This window comes from Pelophylax lessonae (assembly GCF_965119305.1).
Source record: "Pelophylax lessonae genome assembly, contig: HAP1_SCAFFOLD_524, whole genome shotgun sequence".
Lineage (NCBI taxonomy): Eukaryota > Metazoa > Chordata > Amphibia > Anura > Ranidae > Pelophylax > Pelophylax lessonae.
In genome coordinates, this window is record NW_028119821.1 from 210 (window position 1) to 25,365 (window position 25,156).

A 25,156-nucleotide genomic window follows, 5' to 3' on the forward strand; every position below is an offset into this window, starting at 1 on the left:
TACAATAAAACATCCTCCACAATCTCCCGCCTTACATTGTTACTTTATCTCAAATCACACCATAGATAAAGGCATAAGCTGCCTGATAGGTAAATGACACAAAATATGTACAAAGTATCAGCTACATACAAATCTGATCACAATATCACCTCGGACAGCACACAGTCCTTTATAGAAGTTAGAAGTAGGAAATTGTCCAATAAAGTCATTTGACATGTTTACTAACATCTACATATCTGCATCTACATGCATTTCTTGTTTTGGATAAAATGTCACTTCTCCTGCAGTGAGATAGTCTCGCGGTCCCACTACTGCTTTATTTTTCTCTGTTCTTGTTATTTTGAATTACCTTTTTATTCACAATAAAATATATTGAGGAGAAAAAAAAGGCCTGCATTCTTGCTTATAAGAAAAAACTGACCTGATGGAAGACTGATGGAAGGGGCGGGGTCACAGCCATTCAATGATCTGCAGAGAATTTAATTTACTTAGACACATTGTTAAAATGTTTCCGATTTCTATTTACAAATAAGAGACTGAAATGAAACAACTGTGTTTATTGATTCGTTGTATATATATTTATCTGGCAGTGTCATGATTACTACAGATTTCTACCAGCCCTTTCACTTTTTGTTTATTTTAGGATGTAGGGGGGAATCCGTAACGGCTACATGTCATGTCTGAAAGATGAAACATTAATTATCGGTCAGTTCCCCGATCATATACAGATCTGATAATGAAACATGTAATACTTTATTTCCCATCATATAGAAAGGTAGAGATCTATGAGAGGAGTCATCTCACTATCATGTTCTGTATGTAGCAGTGGAAGGGGGGGGGGGGGTTTCTGCATTCTGAGATCATATGGAAATGCTTTACACTATTCAATAATCTTCCAATTTTATTTCTGTTTATTCCGTACTAATCAATTAATCTGCCTGAAAATAAAGTGTTACAGATATTTATTGGATACATATCTCATCTGATTATCTCAGTTCTCAGTGTGGGATTTGGTGTTATAATGGGACTGGTTATTTGTCTGTAACGTTTTTCACAATTCAAGCGGGAAGATTTGAAAATGGCTAATTCAGATCTGAGCCAATCAGAACTGTGAGCGGTTTCATTATCAGCCTTCATTGGTCAGCGATGTCTTTATGAGGAATCCAAAGAATTGTATTCGGAGATTTTTCTCCATTTTCAGCCCAGAAAAGATTTGTTCCATAGACTTTTTATAGATCTCTATAACAAACTATCTCTATAACAGAGCAAATTCTGTATTCTGATGTGCAAAATCAAACCTTAAAACAGAACAATAATATTTCAACATATATATTTCCTGGAAGTGAAGGGACAGTCCCGGAAAGAGTGATATTTTCTATGAATAATTTTCAGTGTCGGATTAGCCGATCTGAGATGATTGAGCAGATACAATGTTTCACTTTTCTTGCTTCTATCCTCCATTGTGTTGTGGAATAAAAGCTCCTTTTCAAAAAAGTTTTTTTTCAGCAAAAACATGCCCCCCTTCTCCTGGGCACCCAGTTCTTCCATGACATATTTGGGCATTCAACTCACCTCCCAGTCCTGTGCAGCACCCTCAAATCTTCAGAAGTATGAGATGAACCCCAAAAACTTGGAAAGGTGGATCTCACACGTACCAACACAGACTATCCCCCAATTTAACTGATCCCAAAAGGTTTTTGATTAAATAGCGGAATAGAAAATATGATCCAAAAAATTGTATGTATCTCACACGTACACAACCACACTAGGCCCCGATTACTATTGTTTGTACCCCTAAAAGGCTGGATGAGGAGTAGGGGGAGTATGGAACAGGCAGCACCCTCAAATCTTCAGAAGTATGAGATGAACCCCAAAAACTTGGAAAGGTGGATCTCACACGTACCAAAACAGACTATCCCCCAATTTAACTGATCTCCAAAGGTTTTTGATTAAATAGCGGAATAGAAAATATGATCCAAAAAAGTGTATGTATCTCACACGTACACAACCACACTAGGCCCCAATTACTATTGTTTGTACCCCTAAAACGCTGGATGAGGAGTAGGGGGAGTATGGAACAGGCAGCACCCTCAAATCTTCAGAAGTATGAGATGAACCCCAAAAACTTGGAAAGGTGGATCTCACACGTACCAACACAGACTATCCACCAATTTAGGGGAAAAAAATATATAATAGACAGATAGAGGGAGAGCCGAGACTCAGGAGGATTAGCACAATGTATTTTGGGGTGTCATTTTTGCTATGTGCATACTATGTGTTTGAAATATCTTATAAATCAGGGGTCTTCAAACTATGGCCATCCAGTTGTTTAGGAACTACAATTCCCATCATGCCTAGTCATGTCTGTGAATATCAGAGTTTTACAATGCTTCATGGGACATGTAGTTCCGCAACAGCTGGAGGGCCATCGTTTGAGGATCCCTGTTATAAATGAACAACTTTGTGTAAAAAAAATGCACTTTAATTTTCTTTTCATATTTTCCAAAAACTTGAAAAGAAATTACATGTTCAAAAGACTCATTATGCTTAACAGAATATACGTTTGGGTGTTTACTTTGCTAAATGGGGTAATTTTGTGGGCGTTTCATTTGCACTGGTGCTCAAGGGCCTTCTTTTTTTTTTAAACATACATTTTTATTGAAAGTTTTTCAGATAATACAGTAATAACAAAGTATTGGGTAAGGCCGTGATTACATAAACAGAAGCATTAACATCAGCTTCAAATGTGCAAATACAGGAAAAATTGTCAATGAGCAAAAAAAGGCATGTTGAGAGCCCCTAACATAGGGAACCCCCAACCATAATTGCATTATAGGCATACCAGTAAGAGTAGTACCTCAATAAACCATGGGCGAGGGCGGACCTAGAACCCGAACGGAGTGGGAAGATGAAAAGAGGAGTACCTGTCCCCCCCAATGGGAACACACTGTGAACAGGTAGTCCCCAGCGTCGCTTACTGGACAAAGCGGGCTGCCACTACCCGCCCCCTCACTCCGGGGTCCAGGCCGCCAGCGTGTGGTGAGCCCATTACAAAGCAAATGGTGAGCACCATTTACTACTAGCAGACAATTGGAAACCTCAAAACATGCCAGACTTGTTGATTACAATGAGAATCGCCATCGCAGCCTGGAGGGAACTACATAAACACACAAATGTAGGAGATGCCCATTGTAAACAAAGACTACCTATCCGACTACTAGACATCTTGATCCCATGTCTATCTACCCTAAAATGGAAGGACAGTGACATCCACTGGATTGACGACCTCTTTAGCGACATCGACTGAAACCATTTACTTCCCTCACTCAACAATACCAAATCCCTCGTTCGGAACTATAGACTTACACTCGTATCTCCACGTTCCTGACTAAAAACCCACCAGCACCCATCACTATTCCATACCCAGTATACCAGTTCCTCACAACCCCTCCTGGGTCGATAAAAGGCATCACCTTCTTCTATAACATATTCCATGCCAAAAAAAAAAACTTTTCAAAAATGAAATCCCATGATTAAGTGGGAGGGCGACCTCCAACGACCTTTCTCACCACAACAGTGGACCCACACCTTCCGGCACTCGTACGGGGTGTCGAAATGCACCAACCACTGGGAACTGTCGTAGAAAATTCTCTCCCGCTGGTACCTTACACCATATAGGCTGTCTCAATTCTACCCAGCACACTCCCCGCTCTGCTGGCGAGAGTGTGGCCAGGTTGGCAACTTATACCACATCTTGTGGACATGTAAAAACCTTACAAGCTTCTGGAACCAGGTCTTTGGCCTCATCTCCTCTGTAACACAATCGCCCATTAAGCTAAATCCGGCTTTGGCACTCAATACCCTGGCCATCGATCTGCTTCCTAGTAAGGTCAGATGGGTTGTTTCACACATTTTGCTGGCCGCTAGGGCCACCATTACTAGGAGATGGAAAAAAAAAAGAAGCACCAAACCTATTGGAGGTTGTAGCCTCAGTGACACTCACGTTTGAATTTAAGAAATCACTAGCATTACAGTCCCATTCTCTTAGGACACATACCAAACACTGGGAACCATGGATCACTTGGAATGATAAATGAGTGTTAATTGTTTCTGACTATATCTCTCGAATAACAATACCTTGTATTACTTGTTGTTTATGTAAATTTATTTTTTCTGTTGTGTCTTTTGACACCTTGAATGCATTTCTTGTATCTGCTGTTTAAAACCAATAAAAATCTGTTTGGGGAAAAAAAAGAAGTAAGTGTCGGCCATAAAAGGCCCCAAAAATTAGCTCACATGGTTTGAACTGACAGCAAATAACTTAGTATTTGATGGCTAGAGGTACAGTAGGCATGCACAGTATACAGAAGTAAGTGTTGGCCTGTATAGGCTCCAAAAATTAGCTCACATGGGTTTAACTGACAGACCATTGTTAGACCATGTGTCTGTGGTCAGATGTATCTTGGCACCAACACTGTGTGCCAGAGATATATTCACTTGCCGCTGAACATGGCCATACAGCTCTGGAATGCCCTTTTGCGAGAAATATTTCCTGCTTGGGACCTCCCATTGTGTTGTTCCAATGGCCACAAATTTACAAAAGGCCTCCGAGTCCCACAGTTGATATGGCAGTAGTTTGCGGGCTATCAGTTCCGACAAGCCAGCAGTCAAACGTTGGGCAAGAGGGTTATCCGGCATCATTATTTATTTCCGCTCCAACATTTGGACCACAGAAGCCTGCCTTTTTCCAGAACAACGTGATGACGGCATCATGGAAGGGGGAGTGGAGGGCAAATGTGAGGAGAGATGAGAAGGAGAAGGGGCTGGACGATGAGAGCCTGGAGTGTTGCTTTGTGGGTTCTGATGGTGTTGCTCCCACTGGGCTCGGTTATGGGAGTTCAGGTGCCTTCTTAAGGCGGTGGTCCCTAGGTGAGTGTTGGGCTTACCGCGACTTATGCATGGACTACAAAGGCTGCAGATGACAACACTGTTGTCAGCAACGGACACATTAAAAAAAACCCACACTGCGGAGCCATGTGCCGGCGTCCTGCTAATGCCAGATGTGACTGTACATGGTTGATGGCTCACTCCTGATACATTTGCAGTCTGCTTTCTACCTCTTGTGCAATGCAAATTCTGCCTGCCTCTCCTCCCTATCTGCCGGCCCGTCTCCCCCTCTGAACTCCCTTCCTCTTTCTCTCTTGTGGACTCCCACGTGATGTCCATAGGCTCGTCATCATCCACGTCACCTTCCCCACTACTAACATTCAAGATCTCTGAGTAGGCAGCAACAGCGGGGACCAACCTCCTTGGGCTGATCTGGGTACTGTCGTCAGACTGCTGAGTGGCGGCTGTTGCTACCTCCTCTTCCTGATCCAATGCCAACAATGGCTGTGCATCGCAAACGTCTTGTGATGGATTGGAAAATAATTCCAGTGACTCAAATGGAGGGTATGTGGTGGTGGTGTCTTTGGGGGTGCACACAGCAGAGCGTGAAGAGGGTGCAGATAGAGAGGATGAGGAGGGTGCAGAAGAGGAAGGCTGAGTGACCCACTCAACCAAGTCTGGTGTGTCCTTTGCCGTAATTGCACGCGCCTTTTGAAACTTCACAGTTAGGCTCCGGCCTATTGCTCCTGCCCTACCACTACCACCCCTGCATACGTCTCTGTCTCTTCCTCTGCCTGTCATGTTTTTTAATTACCGTGTGACAAAAGTCTCTAGAGAATTGCATTATATCTGGAAAAAGGTAGATAACACCCCACTTCAATATGTGGTATTGGGGTATCTATCACACCAGTTCTACAAATAATTGGCCAGTAACTGTTGTCACTTTGTGTAGCACAGTCAACACAGCAAGAGAGGACAATTTTTTGCAGGACTAAAGTACACTCTTAGAAAAGTATACTGTTAAAAAACACCCCACTTCAATATGTGGTATTGTGGGGCCACTGGTCTATCACACCAGTTGTTGAAAAAAATGGCCAGGGAGTTTATCGCTGTGTGTATCAGACTTAACTCAGCAAAAGAGGCAATATTGTTGCAGGACACAAATGCACTTGTAAAAGTATACTCAGATAACACCCCACTTCAATATGTGGTATTGGGGGGCCACTGGTCTATCACACCAGTTCTACAAATAATTGGCTAGGGAGTTTGTCACTGTGTGTAGTATTGCTGCAGCAATGCTCAGTCAGCACACCTGTCACAATGCTGCACAGTGCACAATACTACTACTAATCCACTATAATATGCTTTCTACAAAGTATATTATACTGTAGATTAACCCCCTCCCCCACCCCCTTTTTAGTGCACTGCACAGCAATACCAAAAAAATTGCAGCCCTTTAAATGACTGTTGTGGACATTAACAGAGCAATTTGTGTCACTGCTGACGATCTCTAACTGCCCCTACAGCACAGACTGGATACCTGCCCCCAATACTAAAGAGACTGTAATAGACCCTATACCGACATTGCAGCACTTTAAATGACTTTTGTGGACATTAACAGAGCGATTTGTGTCACTGCAGATGACGATCTCTAACTGCCCCTACAGCACAGACTGGATAACATGTCCCTATACTGAAGAAAGACTGGACCTATACCGATATACCAGCCCTGAAAAGGACTATTGTGGACATTAACATAGCAATTTGTGTGACTGCAGCCAATCTCTAACTACCCCTAAAGCAACCCCTGGATACCTGTCCCTAACCTGAAAAGAGACTGTAGAAGGCCTATACGGAAATACCAGCCCTGAAAAGGACTTTTGTGGATCTTCACAGTGCTATATGTGTCTAGCAAACTCTCACTGATGAGCACAGCAGACCTCTCCCTACACTGGCAAAAAGAGGAACGTGAAATGGCCGCCAGGTCAGGTCTATTTATAGGGTAGGGGGACTGTCCATGTGCTGAAATGTTTCAATTGGCTGTCCTGTTCCACCTGACGGCTGTGTCATGGGTCAAAGTTCTCCCCAATGTAAACTAATATGGCCGTCGCAAACTACGCCATGTGTTTGCAAATTTGTCGGGTAGCAACCAAGCAAAATTTGCCGTGAACCGACCGCCGGGCGAACCGCAAGGCCATCTCTATTAAGTGGTTAATGTTAGCAGCAATATACTGTTTGAACCAATAATGTGTTAGTTTATAGACAATATTTGAGCAGCAAACACCACTTGTTGAAGATTTCATTGCTTGGTGGGTGAACCTTCTCGAAAGGGGCAAACTTGATCTTTGGACACATTTGTGTGTGTGTGTGTGTGTGTGTGTGTGTGTGTGGGGGGGTGATTTTTGTATAATTTTCAGGTCATTAATCTCTTTTCTTGTGCTTTTCAGGGGTTTTATTGCTCTAGTTGACTAAATTCAAATGTCCATATTTACTCTGTAGCACTTAAAACCCTAACTAAAAAAAAAACAAAAAAAAAAAAACATAAATTATAATACATTTAAAAAAGAGCACTTTTTTTTTTTTATTTTCCCAGCCTTGTTCCCAGAGACTTTAATGACGTTCGTTGTTCAGCTCCGAAGTTATGTGATGTTCGGAAGTTATGGAACGATGGGGGGGTCCAGGATTGGAGATTATATGTAACTTCACCAATAAATGAGCTAAACATTTCAGTGAAACAATTTTCTACTTCTAACTTATATAAAGGACTGTTATCCGAGGTGATATTATTGTAATCAGATTTGTATGTAGCTGATACTTTGTACATATTTTTGTCATTTACATATCAGGCAGCTCATTGATTTAGCTATGTACAATGATCTGTTGCTTATTCATTAAATAGATACAGATAGACAAAGATTTGACTGGGCTGACCGAGTAGATACAATGTTTCGTTTTTCTTGCTTCTATTCCCCATTGTGTTGCGAGTTAAAAGCTCCACGATCTTCCCAAATACAAAGTAACAAATTTATGGCGGGAGATTGTTGAGAATCTGTTATTGTAACAATGTTTGAGTGAGGCATAAAAGTTTAGTAACCTCTGCCACCTTGTGGTCATTCCAGGTACAACACCTCGGTGTGTGCAGTACAAGGATATGAATAGGAAATGGCTAGAAAGTGGAGATGATCTCCGCAAAAAAATATAGAATATATAGAAATAAATTATTATGACTATTATATATTTATTGAAGCCTCACAAACATGTCACCCACATCTCTGTACAAAGAGCAGGACATACGCAGCATTTATTCCTATTCTTAAATAAGGATATATTTTATTAATGTGATAAATTGTATTATTACTGTCAGATGAAGTGCACTCTAAAGGCAAACACTTTGTCTTCTTATCGCACTCAGACTTGTAATACAGGTGAATAGTAATGAGGGGAAATGTGATCACAGGACATCATTCTCTCATCTCTTTTACTTCCAATCTTTTCTATGCTGATCGTCTACTCACCGCTAAACTCCTCCAACCAAAACCATGCACACCTACATAGAGCTCCAATGTCAGAACACATTGTACTCCATATTTCCAGAAATTATTTCCCCAATTTGCTATTAATAGACCACGCCTATGATGGCTCCGAGTTGCTATATTTAAATCTCCCGCCATAATTCTACTGGCCGTTAGGAAGATTCAGCCGCATTATACCGCTAAAGCCGACATTGTAGAAGTTCTATTCATAGATCTGTTCATCTTCCTCCAAAATGACGTCACTTGTGTCGGTTTTCAGCTTTCAAATATTTTCTCCAAAGCGGTAAAATCCTCGAAGATTACTGCCACAAGCCCGCCAAGTAAACCCAATCTTTTTTTTTTTTTTTTTTTTTTTTTTTTTTTAATTACCAAACCCAACGGATCTTCTCAGAGTCACCCACTTCTATCTAAGAAGGAGCCGGACATACATGTGTGGGAGATCTGATTGTATAATTAGACACCGAAAATTGTGATCCGGGTGGGGGGACAATGTGCTATAATGACACCTGTCCGTCCTAACAGCAATTAAGTTTTTTTTTTTTATATGATTTTAAAGTCTAATATAACACATTGAATTGATGTGAGTTTAGATAAGCAGGTGATCTCCTTGGTGTCCATTGCCCTCCATCCTTTAGATTAGACACATTGTTGGGATATGGGACCCATAATCCAATGATAAGGTGCAGAGAACCGTTTGATGGATCAGTAGATGACTCCCGGGTGACATAGTCGGAGCTCAGCACTAACTGCAATACATTTTGCTGTTTTTAAACATATTTGTGATGATCTGATAGAGACAACATTGATTGATTTTCCTTCCACCTATTCTGGAGCTGTTGTAGGGTCAGGAAAATTCGCATTACCCCAATTCTATTTTTCACATTATATGGGGGAGGGGGTGGGACTACAACAATAAATAGAAGACTTTACTTGCACAAGTAATAGAAATGAAGGAAACAGTGAATTGTACAGAAATCCTCTCTTCATCCATTCCCTGTTCATATTTGGCGCTATTCTTCCTTTACTGCGGTTTCCTCTTTCTTCCTTGGAGATTACACAGAAAACATTCATCTGTCACACATCATAACAATTTCATATTTATACAATATTACTGTAAAAAAAAAAAAAAAAAAAAAAAAAAAAAGGCCTGCATTCTTGCTTATAAGAAAAAGCTGACCTGATGGAAGACTGATGGAAGGGGCGGGGTCACAGACATTCAATACTCTGCAGAGAATTTCACTTACTTAGACACATTGTTAACATTTTTCTGATATCTAGTTACAAAAACTGTGTTTATTGATTATTTGTATATATTTATCTGGCAGTGTTGTGATTACTACAGATTTTTACCAGCCCTTTCACTTTTCCTTTATTTTAGGATGTAGGGGGGAAATCCGTAACGGCTACATGTCATGTCTGAAAAATGAAACATTAATTATCGGCCAGTTCCCCGATCATATACAGATCTGATAATGAAACATGTAATACTTTATTTCCAATCACATAGAAAGGTAGAGATCTATGAGAGAAGTAATCTCACTATCATGTTCTGTATGTAGCAGTGTGTGTGTGTGTGTGTGTGTGTGTGTGTGTGTGTGTGGGGGGGGGGGGGGTAGGGATTCTGCATTTTGAACATATGGAAATGTTTTACATTATTCAATAATCTTTCATTTCTATTTCTGTTTATTCCATATTAATCGAATCTGCCTGAAAATAAAGTGTTAAAGATATTTATTGGATAAATATCTCCTCTGATGATCTCAGTGTGGGATTTGGTGTTATAATGGGGTTGATTATTTCTCTGTAACGTTTTCACAATTCAGGCGGGAAATTTGAAAATAGCTATTTCAGATCTGAGCCAATCAGAACTGTGAGCGGTTTCATTATCAGTCTTATTTAGGCAGCGATGTCTTTATGAGGAATCCAAAGAATTTTATTAGGAGATTTATCTCCGTTTTCAGCCTAGAAAATATTTGTTCCGTAGACTTCTCATAGTTCTCTATAACAAACATCCAATAACAGAGCAACTTCTGTATTCTGATGTGCAAAATCAAACCTTAAAACAGGAAAATAATATTTCTACATATATATTTCCTGGAATTGAAGGGACTGTCCGGGAAAGAGTGATATTTTCTATGAATAATTGTCAGTGTCGGATTAGCCGATCTGAGATGACTGAGCAGATATAATGTTTCACTTTTCTTGCTTCTATCCCCCATTGTGTTGCGGAATAAAAGCTTCATGATCTTCCCAGATAAAGGAACAATGTAAGGCGGGAGATTGCGGAGAATCTCTCATTGTAACAATGCAGCAGAGGTGATTAGAGCAGTTGGGTGTGTGCAGTACAAGGCGAGGAATAGGAAATGTATACAGCCAGAAAGGGGAGACGATCTCCGCAATAAAGAAGGATGAGATTAGAAGGTTTTATTCATTCCCCTTCCAGTCTGACCGACCTACTTCTCATCTCAAGATTATTAATGATGCCATTTTAAATTATCCGAAGAGCTAAAACTTGTAAAAGTAATAAATTGTACGATACATAAAAATTGTATGACAGCTCGGTTGTGTAGTATGTGGGTGGCTCTTAGAAGAGCCTTTGTGTGTTGTTGGGGTGATGGATGGGGGAGGGGTATTACTTGGCGCTGGTGTACTTGGTGACGGCCTTGGTGCCCTCGGAGACGGCGTGCTTGGCCAGCTCTCCGGGCAGGAGGAGGCGGACAGCGGTCTGTATCTCCCGGGAGGTGATGGTGGAGCGCTTGTTGTAATGAGCCAGGCGGGAAGCTTCGCCGGCGATGCGCTCGAAGATGTCATTGACGAAGGAGTTCATGATGCTCATGGCCTTGGAGGAGATGCCGGTGTCGGGGTGGACCTGCTTGAGCACCTTGTAGACGTAGATGGCATAACTCTCCTTCCTACTCTTCCTCCGCTTCTTGCCGTCCTTCTTCTGGCTCTTGGTCACGGCTTTCTTGGAGCCCTTCTTGGGCGCCGGGGCGGACTTGGCTGGTTCAGGCATGATAAGGGATAAGAATGTTTTCTCCGCTCTGAGAAGATAAAGTGTACTGGCGCTGCCCTCATGTGCTGCTTATATAGGCTGTCCTATGCAAATGAGCTGCCTTCCTCCTCACTCTTCTATTGAAAGACATGGTCATGTGATGGGGAGTGACGTCATGCTTTCCTTCCTCGTTTACCGATTGGTCTAGATGCAAACCTAGAGAGCATTGGCTGGCTTCAAACGTGGCCAATCATAGAGCGAGACGTCATATCATTCAAAGTATAACAGGAAAGGGAGCGGCTGCAGCCATTCATATCTCTTTGAGAACTCCAATATCACAGAGACATGTCTGGCCGCGGCAAACAAGGAGGAAAGGTTCGGGCTAAGGCCAAGACCCGATCATCCCGGGCTGGTCTGCAGTTCCCAGTCGGTCGTGTTCACCGTCTGCTCAGGAAGGGTAACTATGCCGAGCGGGTTGGGGCCGGAGCTCCCGTTTATCTGGCCGCCGTCCTCGAGTATCTCACCGCTGAGATCCTCGAGCTGGCCGGTAACGCCGCCCGCGACAACAAGAAGACCCGCATCATCCCCCGACACCTCCAGCTGGCAGTCCGCAACGACGAGGAGCTCAACAAGCTGCTCGGGGGCGTCACCATCGCCCAGGGAGGAGTCCTACCCAACATCCAGGCCGTGCTGCTGCCCAAGAAGACCGAGAGCCACAAGGCCGCCAAGACCAAGTAATCACCACCGGTTCATCCACGTCACCCAACACAACGGCTCTTTTCAGAGCCACCCACCCATCCATACATAGAGCTGCATACATCTACATTGTTATTCGGAGATCTAATTGTAACAATGAAAGATTGCATTTATTTTCCAGGTAGGAAATAAAATACTTACTATGACTAGAAGGTGTGATTCCCCATGGGGGGGAACAATGTCTTAGGATGACACGTGGCAGTAATAAGAAATGATGATAGATGTTTATATTGGAACGCTTTCAGTGTCCCTTTTTATAGAGCAATGTCCTCTCATTACAGGGACTCCTCTTCATTCTCCTCCATCCTTTACTTTAAATCATTCTAGAAATAACAATCCCCCCCCCCCTCCTTCACTCTCACCGCAACACAAATATACATTGTCATGTCATCTCTCATGGAATCTCACAGTTCTGATTGCTGCAATCTTCATGTTTCCCGCCACAATTCTCTTTACACTTCCCATCTACCATCACGATAATACAGCAGCTTCTATTGTGGAACATTCATCAACGGTCCCTTTATTTCACAACGATAATCCATACATTGATAAACGTCCGTTTTGTTGTTTGATACTTCAGAGTCCGCCCTGCTGTAGAGATGATTAGAAAGTCACTGAACACGTGACCTCTACTCTGAGAAAGGAGAGGGAGCGCACACTTTCTTTGTACTCATAGGAAAGACATTAGTGGCTGGCTGTGGGATCTCCCACAACTCTGATTGGCCAATATTTCAAATTTCACCCGCCTGAATTGTGTAAATCGTTACACAAAAATCCATTTCTTTTATACCGCCAAATCCGACCCTGAATACTGAGATCAACTTTGATTGGAAAAACATCAACACTTTAATTTCAATCAGATTAGAGAGGGGTGACCGGATTATTACTGACCAAAAAATGTCCTTTATTGCAAGTGCTCGGAATCCACCGCTATACACAGAACACGACAGTCACATGACTTCTACCTTTCTTTATGATGAGAAAATAGAGTAATGATCATCTAGAAATGTCACTGAGCGATATTTATTGTCCCCTTATCACACCCCGAATTTTTCTATAAAGAAATGTGAGGTGACTGGAAATAATGCCTAAGAAAGGGGTTTATCGGTGTCTCAACAAGCTAGCTGAAAAATAATAAAGTGATCTAACGATATTGTAAGCGGAGAGAATATAAACACTAGATCGCTTCGATCTGTTGTATTCCAAGTAAAATAAAGTTGTACAATCGGATTAATATGTGTTTAGCTAAAAAGCTTTCATTCCGACGTGATAAAAGTTGATCTAAGAGAAATAAATGGTTACAGCTCTTTGTAGGAGAAGGTGGGTGGCCCTGAGAAGGACCTTTGTTAAGGTGAAGTGGGTCGGTGGATGTTGGGGTTTAGCCTCCGAATCCGTAGAGAGTGCGGCCCTGGCGTTTGAGCGCATAGACGACATCCATGGCGGTGACGGTCTTCCTCTTGGCGTGCTCGGTGTAGGTGACGGCATCGCGGATGACATTCTCTAGGAAGACTTTAAGCACTCCGCGGGTCTCCTCATAGATGAGACCGGAGATGCGCTTGACACCCCCTCTGCGGGCCAAACGTCGGATGGCGGGTTTGGTGATGCCCTGGATGTTGTCCCGGAGCACCTTCCTGTGGCGCTTAGCGCCTCCTTTCCCCAGACCCTTTCCTCCTTTACCGCGACCAGACATCTCCAAGCTCTTCGTGTATCAGACGAATGTGAAGTAAAAGCACCCAGCCTCGCTTTATATGCAGCATATGCGGACCTGATGGAGAATAAGGGGGAGGGGTTGGAGGAGGGCGCGTCCAGACGTCACAATAAGTCCGCCTCTCTGTGCTCTCAATCATCCAATCCTCAGCAGTTCCGTGATTTGAATTTCCCGCTCGATGATGCTCTTTGTTCAATAGAAAGAACAACATTTCACTCCTTTTGGGTGACCATTGGATGTTACCTGATCATCATTACTGGTGAGGTCATGTCTCTGACGTCACCCAGGATCCTCCAAATAAATGTCCTCACTACATACTCAGACATCGGAATATTCACATTCAGTGAATAAAATATAATAGTATCCTAATATAAAAAAAGAATATATAAAATAATATATTATGAAGTACATAGAAATCGCAAAAATACCATAAAATGCAGCATTTGTAACACCCCCACCCCACCCAAAACGAGACATAATACCTCCCAGCTTTTAGTAGAGTGCAGATCTCCTAGATAAATGACCCCAACCGGAAAAAAGAAAGAAGAATACCAGAGATGTGAGCGCACTCAAATGTCCATACAACTGCCCTCCCCCTTTTTTTTCCATCAATATGGAAACTAAAATTCTTCTAGCCACCCCAACATTTAGACAATAGTCTTATGAAGAATTATCAGTTTTCCAATATTTTCTAGAAATCCATTTCCTTCCCAATAATTATCACAATCGTTTAGCCGACTTTTTATTACATATTTTGACCAGAGAAGACTTCATAGACCATTAACGCTTCCTGCATATAAAGTTCTCCCCTCAATCCATCCTCCTGTTTATAACAGATGTTCTAACACCTTCCACTGGTGACCTTCCTATCCAGATTACTATATAAAGTCCCCACAATGAACGCTCGGCTCTGGGTTCCTTCAGGTCATACACTGCACGGATAGATTGTGACATCTAGAACCCTTTGCTGATCTCTCACAAGTCATGTTCCCCCAGAGTCCTGGAACAGATGAGATGTCACACAATGTATTATGTCTCCAGAATCCCGGATCTCTCATCATCTTCTATTAGAATGGGATAGGACCCTGCACAGCTGCTGCACATAACCAGAGGGGTACAAACCAATTCCATCCCTCAGTGCTCATACACCAACCAATCTCACCACATCATTGCACTGTATCAGTTAATGTGTTATTCTGCAGCAATACACCCTGGATCAAACATGCCCCATTCTCAGCAATCAGATCTTTTAGCCTACTTGTTTAATTAGAAGTGTACCACTGTATAGACAAATTGATCATTCATTACAGATCGATCTTAGATCCACATAAGATGATAGATAGATAGATAGATAGATAGATAGATAGATAGATAGATAGATAGATAGATAGATAGATAGATAGATAGATAGATAGATAGATAGATAGATAGATAGATAGATAGATAGATAGATAGATAGATAGATAGATAGATAGATAGATAGATAGATAGATAGATAGATAGATAGATAGATAGATAGATAGATAGATAGATAGATAGATAGATAGATAGATAGATAGATAGATAGATAGATAGATAGATAGATAGATAGATAGATAGATAGATAGATAGATAGATAGATAGATAGATAGATAGATAGATAGATAGATAGATAGATAGATAGATAGATAGATAGATAGATAGATAGATAGATAGATAGATAGATAGATAGATAGATAGATAGATAGATAGATAGATAGATAGATAGATAGATAGATAGATAGATAGATAGATAGATAGATAGATAGATAGATAGATAGATAGATAGATAGATAGATAGATAGATAGATAGATATAGATAGATAGACCGAAAATCTATCTATCTATGTGTGAAAGGTGCAGTAGCGGCACACCTATTATAATTATTACACAGGGATTTGATTGAAAGGGGAATTCAGCAATAGGTGTTAGGATTTAATACTGATCCACATGGGACATCTAGAAATAATGATCGCACCGAGCGATCCCTCATCTGCCGACTTCTAAAGGTTTTATCTGACACAAAAAAAACATGCAAAATAATCCGATAAATTTTGCAGTCTGGATGCCATTTCCTCAGATCTTCAGCTATGAATTGTAATTCTGTTATCAAACTGCACACACTAATCCGTTTTATTCTGTTCCTATGGATTCGGAAAGGAAGCCATGAAATTACATTGTATCTCTTCACAGATCCCCGCACGGAAGTCATTCCTCTTTTTACCAGCAGGTGTCAGTGTTTCTCCTCCATAGAGAATACATTGGAGCAGTTTAGTTCAATTTCATTCAAATGGATCTGATAGAAAACTTCCTGAGCGCTGATCCATCTGGAAACAATGACACCGACTGATCCCAGATCTGCCCGGAGCAGGGAGGGCAATGCTGGGGGGACGATTCATTGTCTGCTCAGAGATCTGTCCCTCCATGTTAGTACAGAATTGTGCTGGATGGAATAAGCTGTGCAAGTCAACTTTCTACTTGTTATTCACTAAGAACGGAATAATCAGATCAGTGAGATCGGAGGAGGATTTTCTGTCATCTCATTTACTGTATTATGGAGAAAAACTGTCCAATCTCAGATCTTCTAATTCTTACACCGATTAGGAATCTCCGATCTTTTTTTATTTTATATCATATTTCTGATGAATATTTTCTCATTTGGCAGGAAGGAAAACTGATAGAAAGGATCCTCAGCCATTCAATACTCCGAAGAGAATTTCATTTACTTTGTAACTAGAAACCAGCAACATGTTTACAATGTTTCTAAGAGGGGACAGATCTGCTTCTTCAGACATGAAATATTTGTGTTATTGATTCATTGTACATATCTGGCAGTGCCATGATTTCTACCAGTCATTTCACTTTTTTCTTATTCTAGTTTTAATATGAGGAAATCTATAACTGCTACATGTCTGATAGAGGTCAGTTCCATGATCCTACACAGATCTGATAATGAAACATGGAATCCTTTATTTCCCATCATATAGAAAGGTAGAGATCTACCGCCAGTCCATTCTCACAGTCTATGATTCCTAAATCTATAAAGATATGTCTGATGAATGTTTTCTCTTTTTGAGAATAGAGATCGCTTGTATGATGTAAAGTAACTCCCCTCCCCCATCCCACACAAAGATGGTGACTCTACTTACAAAGATAACGTACAGATTTTGGCGGGCATTTTAAAAATGCCGCTTTTTTTAAGAAAACCAATCATTGAAAGGCGTGTGAGTTACTTGTCCAATCGGAAGGCAGTGCTGTGTATAAATGGCTCCGCAGAGCGGCAATGCCTCACATTCACTGTTCCAGCAGAGAGTTGAGTAAAGATGGCGAGAACCAAGCAGACCGCCCGGAAGTCCACCGGAGGGAAAGCTCCCCGCAAGCAGCTGGCCACCAAAGCCGCCCGCAAGAGCGCCCCGGCCACCGGCGGAGTCAAGAAGCCTCACCGCTACAGGCCCGGCACCGTGGCTCTCCGAGAGATCCGCCGCTACCAGAAATCCACCGAGCTGCTCATCCGCAAGCTGCCCTTCCAGCGCCTCGTCCGAGAGATCGCCCAGGACTTCAAGACCGACCTGCGCTTCCAGAGCTCCGCCGTCATGGCTCTGCAAGAGGCTTCAGAGGCTTATCTCGTCGGACTCTTCGAGGACACCAACCTCTGCGCCATCCACGCCAAGAGAGTCACCATCATGCCCAGAGACATACAGCTGGCACGCCGCATCCGCGGAGAGAGGGCATAGAAGGGGAGGGCACCACCACTCCTACTACTACTCCCATCATCCCAACACAAAGGCTCTTTTCAGAGCCACCACATCCTCCTATATACAGAGCTCTATATATATATACTACCTCATCACACCGACTACATGCTGGAAAATACCGGCTACTACATTCCTATACATTCCCCGGGATCACCTTCACCACATCTTTCTTTTCTCTCCCTTCTCTGCGCTCCGAAGCTCAGTGTGGAAGTAAAGCTCACCTCTAATATAATTACACAGAAAACATTCCCATTTCTCATCTAGAAGGGACATCCTTTCTCTTGCCGATTTATTGTAATAAATACAATGGAACTCATCTGTAACACAATTCACACTTCCTCTATATCTTCCCTAATAGATACAATGTTACAATATTTAACGGTAAAACACACTTTCCTAGGAACAGATTAAACAATCTTTGTCTCTTTGGTTCCCATTCTCTCAGGAGACACATAGTTGCATTTTCTAGAAACGTAATAATTTCTTATTTCAAACAATGGAATCGATCTCGAGTCATTAGGAATCGTGCTTAGAGAGCTGATGACCAATCAGCCCATTTAATTTGTGGGGGGAGGGGGGTAAACCTTACACAGTCCACATGGAGATGTCACTATGGGGATCAGGAGGGATTTTTCCTCTATCTCCCCTCCCCCCATACTAGAACTGTGTCATCACAGGAGATCACACACGGACACATTACAGGGAAGAATACATCCGGGATTGGAGAGGAAAACAATTCATCTGTATGGAGATTCATTTTCCTGCCCATCCCTCACTCAGCACTATTGTGTACGGATATGAGGATAGGGGGGGGGATTACGAGCAGTAGTTTCTCTTTACTTATTATCGCACGACGCCCATGTTGGGGTTCCACTGTTACTGCAAATATTTTAAACCATTAAAATATTGGCAGGCAATTGAATATAAATTATATATATCAGCCAATAGGAGCTTTTAGGTAATCATACAGATTTATCTTCTCAAAAAGTTATAACATTCTCAACACAGGAGACTTCCTAATCATTGTAAGATGAGCGGAGGATGAGATCTCCCGATCATTAGAATGATTCTCCTTTAAACTTTTACATTCTAAAACAAGTGAATGATCTAGAAGAGGAAATATTGATCAGCGCCCATCTCTGATGTCTGTGTGCTATTAGATGTGTAGAAGAGATGCGGAGCACTGTGTGCCGTGGGTGTAGGTAGGTATGTGTGGCTCTGTTAGGAGGAGGTGGGTGTAGGTAGGTATGTGTGGCTCTGTTAGGAGGAGGTGGGTGTAGGTATGTGTGGCTCTGTTAGGAGGAGGTGGGTGTAGGTAGGTAGGTGTGGCTCTGTTAGGAGGAGGTGGGTGTAGGTAGGTATGTGTGGCTCTGTTAGGAGGAGGTGGGTGTAGGTAGGTATGTGTGGCTCTGTTAGGAGGAGGTGGGTGTAGGTAGGTATGTGTGGCTCTGTTAGGATGATGTGGGTGTAGGTAGGTATGTGTGGCTCTGTTAGGAGGAGGTGGGTGTAGGTAGGTATGTGTGGCTCAGTTAGGAGGAGGTGGGTGTAGGTAGGTATGTGTGGCTCAGTTAGGAGGAGGTGAGTGTAGGTAGGTATGTGTGGCTCAGTTAGGAGGAGGTGGGTGTAGGTAGGTATGTGTGGCTCTGTTAGGAGGAGGTGGGTGTAGGCAGGTATGTGTAGCTCTGTTAGGAGGAGGTGGGTGTAGGTAGGTATGTGTGGCTCTGTTAGGATGAGGTGAGTGTAGGTAGGTATGTGTAGCTCTGTTAGGATGATGTGGGTGTAGGTAGGTATGTGTGGCTCTGTTAGGATGAGGTGAGTGTAGGTAGGTATGTGTGGCTCTGTTAGGAGGAGGTGGGTGTAGGTAGGTATGTGTGGCTCAGTTAGGAGGAGGTGGGTGTAGGTAGGTATGTGTGGCTCTGTTAGGAGGAGGTGAGTGTAGGTAGGTATGTGTGGCTGTTAGGAGGAGGTGGGTGTAGGTAGGTAGGTGTGGCTCTGTTAGGAGGAGGTGGGTGTAGGTAGGTAGGTGTGGCTCTGTTAGGAGGAGGTGGGTGTAGGTAGGTATGTGTGGCTCTGTTAGGAGGAGGTGGGTGTAGGTAGGTATGTGTGGCTCAGTTAGGAGGAGGTGGGTGTAGGTAGGTATGTGTGGCTCTGTTAGGAGGAGGTGAGTGTAGGTAGGTATGTGTGGCTGTTAGGAGGAGGTGGGTGTAGGTAGGTATGTGTGGCTCTGTTAGGAGGAGGTGGGTGTAGGTAGGTAGGTGTGGCTCTGTTAGGAGGAGGTGGGTGTAGGTAGGTATGTGTGGCTCTGTTAGGATGAGGTGAGTGTAGGTAGGTATGTGTAGCTCTGTTAGGATGATGTGGGTGTAGGTAGGTATGTGTGGCTCTGTTAGGATGAGGTGAGTGTAGGTAGGTATGTGTGGCTCTGTTAGGAGGAGGTGGGTGTAGGTAGGTATGTGTGGCTCAGTTAGGAGGAGGTGGGTGTAGGTAGGTATGTGTGGCTCTGTTAGGAGGAGGTGAGTGTAGGTAGGTATGTGTGGCTCAGTTAGGAGGAGGTGGGTGTAGGTAGGTATGTGTGGCTCTGTTAGGATGATGTGGGTGTAGGTAGGTATGTGTGGCTCTGTTAGGAGGAGGTGGGTGTAGGTAGGTAGGTGTGGCTCTGTTAGGAGGAGGTGGGTGTAGGTAGGTATGTGTGGCTCTGTTAGGAGGAGGTGGGTGTAGGTAGGTATGTGTGGCTCAGTTAGGAGGAGGTGAGTGTAGGTAGGTATGTGTAGCTCTGTTAGGAGGAGGTGGGTGTAGGTAGGTATGTGTGGCTCTGTTAGGAGGAGGTGGGTGTAGGTAGGTATGTGTGGCTCAGTTAGGAGGAGGTGAGTGTAGGTAGGTATGTGTAGCTCTGTTAGGAGGAGGTGGGTGGCTCTGAGAAGAGCCTTTGGGGGGTGTAGATGAAGGAGGCCTCCGGCTGCTTGGATTTATTTCTTCTTCGGAGCGGCCTTCTTGGGCTTGGCTGCTGCCTTGGGTTTGGCCGCCTTCTTAGCCGGACTCTTGGCGGCTTTTTTGGGCTTGGGTGCAGCTTTGGGCTTCTTGGGGCTCTTTGTCACCTTCTTGGCAGCTGCAGCCTTTGCCGGTTTCTTGGGGCTCTTGGCCGACTTCTTGGGGGATTTTACTGCCTTCTTGGGGGACTTGGCCGCCGGTTTCTTAGGGGACTTGGCTGGCTTTTTGGCCGCAGCTGATGGCTTCTTTTTGGGGGCTTTCTTGGCCTTGTCGCCCTCTTGCTGCTTCTTGTTGATCTTGAAGGATCCGGAGGCTCCATGTCCTTTCACCTGGACGAGGCTCCCCTTAGTCACCAGCGCCCTGATGGCGACCTTGAGGCGGTTGTTGTTCTTCTCCACATCGTATCCTGAGGCGGCCAGGAGCTTCTTGAGGGCGGCCAGGGAGACCCCGCTGCGCTCCTTGGAAGCGGCCACGGCTGTGACGATGAGATCGGACACGCTGGGACCGGACGGCTTCTTGCTGCCTTTCTTCCCTCCTCCGGCTGCCGCCTTCTTAGTCGCCTTCTTCTTGGCGGCGGGCTCCGCTGGAGGAGCGGCGGCTGGGGCGCTCTCAGTCTCAGACATGATTCTAGAAAGTCTATTGGACAGATAAACTTCCCCACTCACCTCTTCTGGGATTATATAGTTAAACGTCCTGCACTGCTATTGGTCGGTACACAACAATCCTCCTGCTCTGCTATTGGTTACACATCAGACACGCCCACTCAGTATCATGGAGTAGTTGGAGAATCTTCTCTCTCTTGTTGTGTTTCCCCAGTAGATAGAAAACCGACTTTTATGTGAAATAGAACGCTGTCCGATCTTCATCGGGGACCCGATCTGCTCACTGGACTGTCACTTATCGGGGGTCACTTACAGCTGCCAGGAGCTGCTGAGGAGGCTGAACACAGAGGCTGCAAACACCTCCATCCTCCTGAGTGTGTGTCCCATTCTTCCTTCTATCTTCTTTTCTACACAAATTCTACACAGAAAACAATCTTCTCACATCTCCCTCTAGAATGATCTTCACATTAGATGAGTAAAGAGTGACCAACAGGAAACATTTCCCTCTAATACAGAACTCTGCTCATTTATAGCTGAGTAGAAGGAGCCTGGAAGAAAAACATCAGCCGGTGACATGAGATCCTTGTGTGATGTGATGGGAGAGATTGTTATACATACAAATGTCTCAGCTGATTACACAATGTCATGTTTAATATACAATGCATCATTATCTGCTCACCATGATAAACATGTTTTTATACAAATACTCTGAGTATGTTTATTGTCACATATTGCTGCAAATCTATACTGGCGGCTACTCAGGTATAATGTCATATAGAGGTAAAGAAGTCACTCTGGAAGACCTCCCCTCTATTAAAATGTAATCTGCCCCCCTCCATTCCAAGCACCGCTCTTCTAGTGTTAATCAATTCCGGCTAAACCTGGAAAATATACAGCGCCAAGAAAAAAGCTTTCCATGATCCTAATCACATCAAAAGTCCATGTATCTCATAATTTTTCACATTATATGGGGGAGGGGGTGGGACTACAACAATAAATAGAAGACTTTACTTGCACAAGTAATAGAAATGAAGGAAACAGTGAATTGTACAGAAATCCTCTCTTCATCCATTCCCTGTTCATATTTGGCGCTATTCTTCCTTTACTGCGGTTTCCTCTTTCTTCCTTGGAGATTACACAGAAAACATTCATCTGTCACACATCATAACAATTTCATATTTATACAATATTACTGTAAAAAAAAAAAAAAAAAAAAAAAAAAAGGCCTGCATTCTTGCTTATAAGAAAAAGCTGACCTGATGGAAGACTGATGGAAGGGGCGGGGTCACAGCCATTCAATACTCTGCAGAGAATTTCACTTACTTAGACACATTGTTAACATTTTTCTGATATCTAGTTACAAAAACTGTGTTTATTGATTATTTGTATATATTTATCTGGCAGTGTTGTGATTACTACAGATTTTTACCAGCCCTTTCACTTTTCCTTTATTTTAGGATGTAGGGGGGAAATCCGTAACGGCTACATGTCATGTCTGAAAAATGAAACATTAATTATCGGTCAGTTCCCCGATCATATACAGATCTGATAATGAAACATGTAATACTTTATTTCCAATCACATAGAAAGGTAGAGATCTATGAGAGAAGTAATCTCACTATCATGTTCTGTATGTAGCAGTGTGTGTGTGTGTGTGTGTGTGTGTGTGTGTGTGGGGGGGGGGGGGGGTAGGGATTCTGCATTTTGAACATATGGAAATGTTTTACATTATTCAATAATCTTTCATTTCTATTTCTGTTTATTCCATATTAATCGAATCTGCCTGAAAATAAAGTGTTAAAGATATTTATTGGATAAATATCTCCTCTGATGATCTCAGTGTGGGATTTGGTGTTATAATGGGGTTGATTATTTCTCTGTAACGTTTTCACAATTCAGGCGGGAAATTTGAAAATAGCTATTTCAGATCTGAGCCAATCAGAACTGTGAGCGGTTTCATTATCAGTCTTATTTAGGCAGCGATGTCTTTATGAGGAATCCAAAGAATTTTATTAGGAGATTTATAAGAGCTAAAACTTGTAAAAGTAATAAATTGTACGATACATAAAAATTGTATGACAGCTCGGTTGTGTAGTATGTGGGTGGCTCTTAGAAGAGCCTTTGTGTGTTGTTGGGGTGATGGATGGGGGAGGGGTATTACTTGGCGCTGGTGTACTTGGTGACGGCCTTGGTGCCCTCGGAGACGGCGTGCTTGGCCAGCTCTCCGGGCAGGAGGAGGCGGACAGCGGTCTGTATCTCCCGGGAGGTGATGGTGGAGCGCTTGTTGTAATGAGCCAGGCGGGAAGCTTCGCCGGCGATGCGCTCGAAGATGTCATTGACGAAGGAGTTCATGATGCTCATGGCCTTGGAGGAGATGCCGGTGTCGGGGTGGACCTGCTTGAGCACCTTGTAGACGTAGATGGCATAACTCTCCTTCCTACTCTTCCTCCGCTTCTTGCCGTCCTTCTTCTGGCTCTTGGTCACGGCTTTCTTGGAGCCCTTCTTGGGCGCCGGGGCGGACTTGGCTGGTTCAGGCATGATAAGGGATAAGAATGTTTTCTCCGCTCTGAGAAGATAAAGTGTACTGGCGCTGCCCTCATGTGCTGCTTATATAGGCTGTCCTATGCAAATGAGCTGCCTTCCTCCTCACTCTTCTATTGAAAGACATGGTCATGTGATGGGGAGTGACGTCATGCTTTCCTTCCTCGTTTACCGATTGGTCTAGATGCAAACCTAGAGAGCATTGGCTGGCTTCAAACGTGGCCAATCATAGAGCGAGACGTCATATCATTCAAAGTATAACAGGAAAGGGAGCGGCTGCAGCCATTCATATCTCTTTGAGAACTCCAATATCACAGAGACATGTCTGGCCGCGGCAAACAAGGAGGAAAGGTTCGGGCTAAGGCCAAGACCCGATCATCCCGGGCTGGTCTGCAGTTCCCAGTCGGTCGTGTTCACCGTCTGCTCAGGAAGGGTAACTATGCCGAGCGGGTTGGGGCCGGAGCTCCCGTTTATCTGGCCGCCGTCCTCGAGTATCTCACCGCTGAGATCCTCGAGCTGGCCGGTAACGCCGCCCGCGACAACAAGAAGACCCGCATCATCCCCCGACACCTCCAGCTGGCAGTCCGCAACGACGAGGAGCTCAACAAGCTGCTCGGGGGCGTCACCATCGCCCAGGGAGGAGTCCTGCCCAACATCCAGGCCGTGCTGCTGCCCAAGAAGACCGAGAGCCACAAGGCCGCCAAGACCAAGTAATCACCACCGGTTCATCCACGTCACCCAACACAACGGCTCTTTTCAGAGCCACCCACCCATCCATACATAGAGCTGCATACATCTACATTGTTATTCGGAGATCTAATTGTAACAATGAAAGATTGCATTTATTTTCCAGGTAGGAAATAAAATACTTACTATGACTAGAAGGTGTGATTCCCCATGGGGGGGAACAATGTCTTAGGATGACACGTGGCAGTAATAAGAAATGATGATAGATGTTTATATTGGAACGCTTTCAGTGTCCCTTTTTATAGAGCAATGTCCTCTCATTACAGGGACTCCTCTTCATTCTCCTCCATCCTTTACTTTAAATCATTCTAGAAATAACAATCCCCCCCCCCCCCCTCCTTCACTCTCACCGCAACACAAATATACATTGTCATGTCATCTCTCATGGAATCTCACAGTTCTGATTGCTGCAATCTTCATGTTTCCCGCCACAATTCTCTTTACACTTCCCATCTACCATCACGATAATACAGCAGCTTCTATTGTGGAACATTCATCAACGGTCCCTTTATTTCACAACGATAATCCATACATTGATAAACGTCCGTTTTGTTGTTTGATACTTCAGAGTCCGCCCTGCTGTAGAGATGATTAGAAAGTCACTGAACACGTGACCTCTACTCTGAGAAAGG

The 25,156-nt window shown here is 43.5% G+C and overlaps 7 protein-coding genes across 7 annotated transcripts; 3 read left to right on the forward strand and 4 right to left on the reverse strand.

Annotated features, from left to right (window-relative positions):
• Nucleotides 1-11,052: 11,052 nt before the first annotated feature.
• LOC309543939 (histone H2B 1.1) lies at nt 11,053-11,433 on the reverse strand (the record flags this gene model as incomplete). Its single annotated transcript, XM_082276345.1, has 1 exon — nt 11,053-11,433. The coding sequence occupies one exon, from the start codon at nt 11,431-11,433 to the stop codon at nt 11,053-11,055; it is 381 nt and encodes a 126-aa protein (XP_082132471.1).
• A 324-nt stretch (nt 11,434-11,757) lies between these two features.
• On the forward strand, nt 11,758-12,150 carry LOC309543943 (histone H2A type 1-like; the record flags this gene model as incomplete). Its single annotated transcript, XM_082276349.1, has 1 exon — nt 11,758-12,150. One exon carries the CDS (start codon nt 11,758-11,760, stop codon nt 12,148-12,150), a length of 393 nt encoding a protein of 130 aa, XP_082132475.1.
• A 1,396-nt stretch (nt 12,151-13,546) lies between these two features.
• On the reverse strand, nt 13,547-13,858 carry LOC309543927 (histone H4; the record flags this gene model as incomplete). The annotated part of the gene is made up of 1 exon (XM_082276335.1): nt 13,547-13,858. The coding sequence occupies one exon, from the start codon at nt 13,856-13,858 to the stop codon at nt 13,547-13,549; it is 312 nt and encodes a 103-aa protein (XP_082132461.1).
• Nucleotides 13,859-17,209: 3,351 nt separating this feature from the next.
• On the forward strand, nt 17,210-17,628 carry LOC309543942 (histone H3.2-like; the record flags this gene model as incomplete). Its single annotated transcript, XM_082276348.1, has 1 exon — nt 17,210-17,628. Exon 1 carries the CDS (start codon nt 17,218-17,220, stop codon nt 17,626-17,628), a length of 411 nt encoding a protein of 136 aa, XP_082132474.1. The 5' UTR covers nt 17,210-17,217.
• Nucleotides 17,629-20,612: 2,984 nt separating this feature from the next.
• Nucleotides 20,613-21,257, reverse strand: LOC309543931 (histone H1B-like; the record flags this gene model as incomplete). Its single annotated transcript, XM_082276339.1, has 1 exon — nt 20,613-21,257. One exon carries the CDS (start codon nt 21,255-21,257, stop codon nt 20,613-20,615), a length of 645 nt encoding a protein of 214 aa, XP_082132465.1.
• A 2,136-nt stretch (nt 21,258-23,393) lies between these two features.
• Nucleotides 23,394-23,774, reverse strand: LOC309543934 (histone H2B 1.1; the record flags this gene model as incomplete). Its single annotated transcript, XM_082276342.1, has 1 exon — nt 23,394-23,774. The coding sequence occupies one exon, from the start codon at nt 23,772-23,774 to the stop codon at nt 23,394-23,396; it is 381 nt and encodes a 126-aa protein (XP_082132468.1).
• A 324-nt stretch (nt 23,775-24,098) lies between these two features.
• Nucleotides 24,099-24,491, forward strand: LOC309543933 (histone H2A type 1-like; the record flags this gene model as incomplete). Its single annotated transcript, XM_082276341.1, has 1 exon — nt 24,099-24,491. The coding sequence occupies one exon, from the start codon at nt 24,099-24,101 to the stop codon at nt 24,489-24,491; it is 393 nt and encodes a 130-aa protein (XP_082132467.1).
• Between the last annotated feature and the right edge of the window lie 665 nt (nt 24,492-25,156).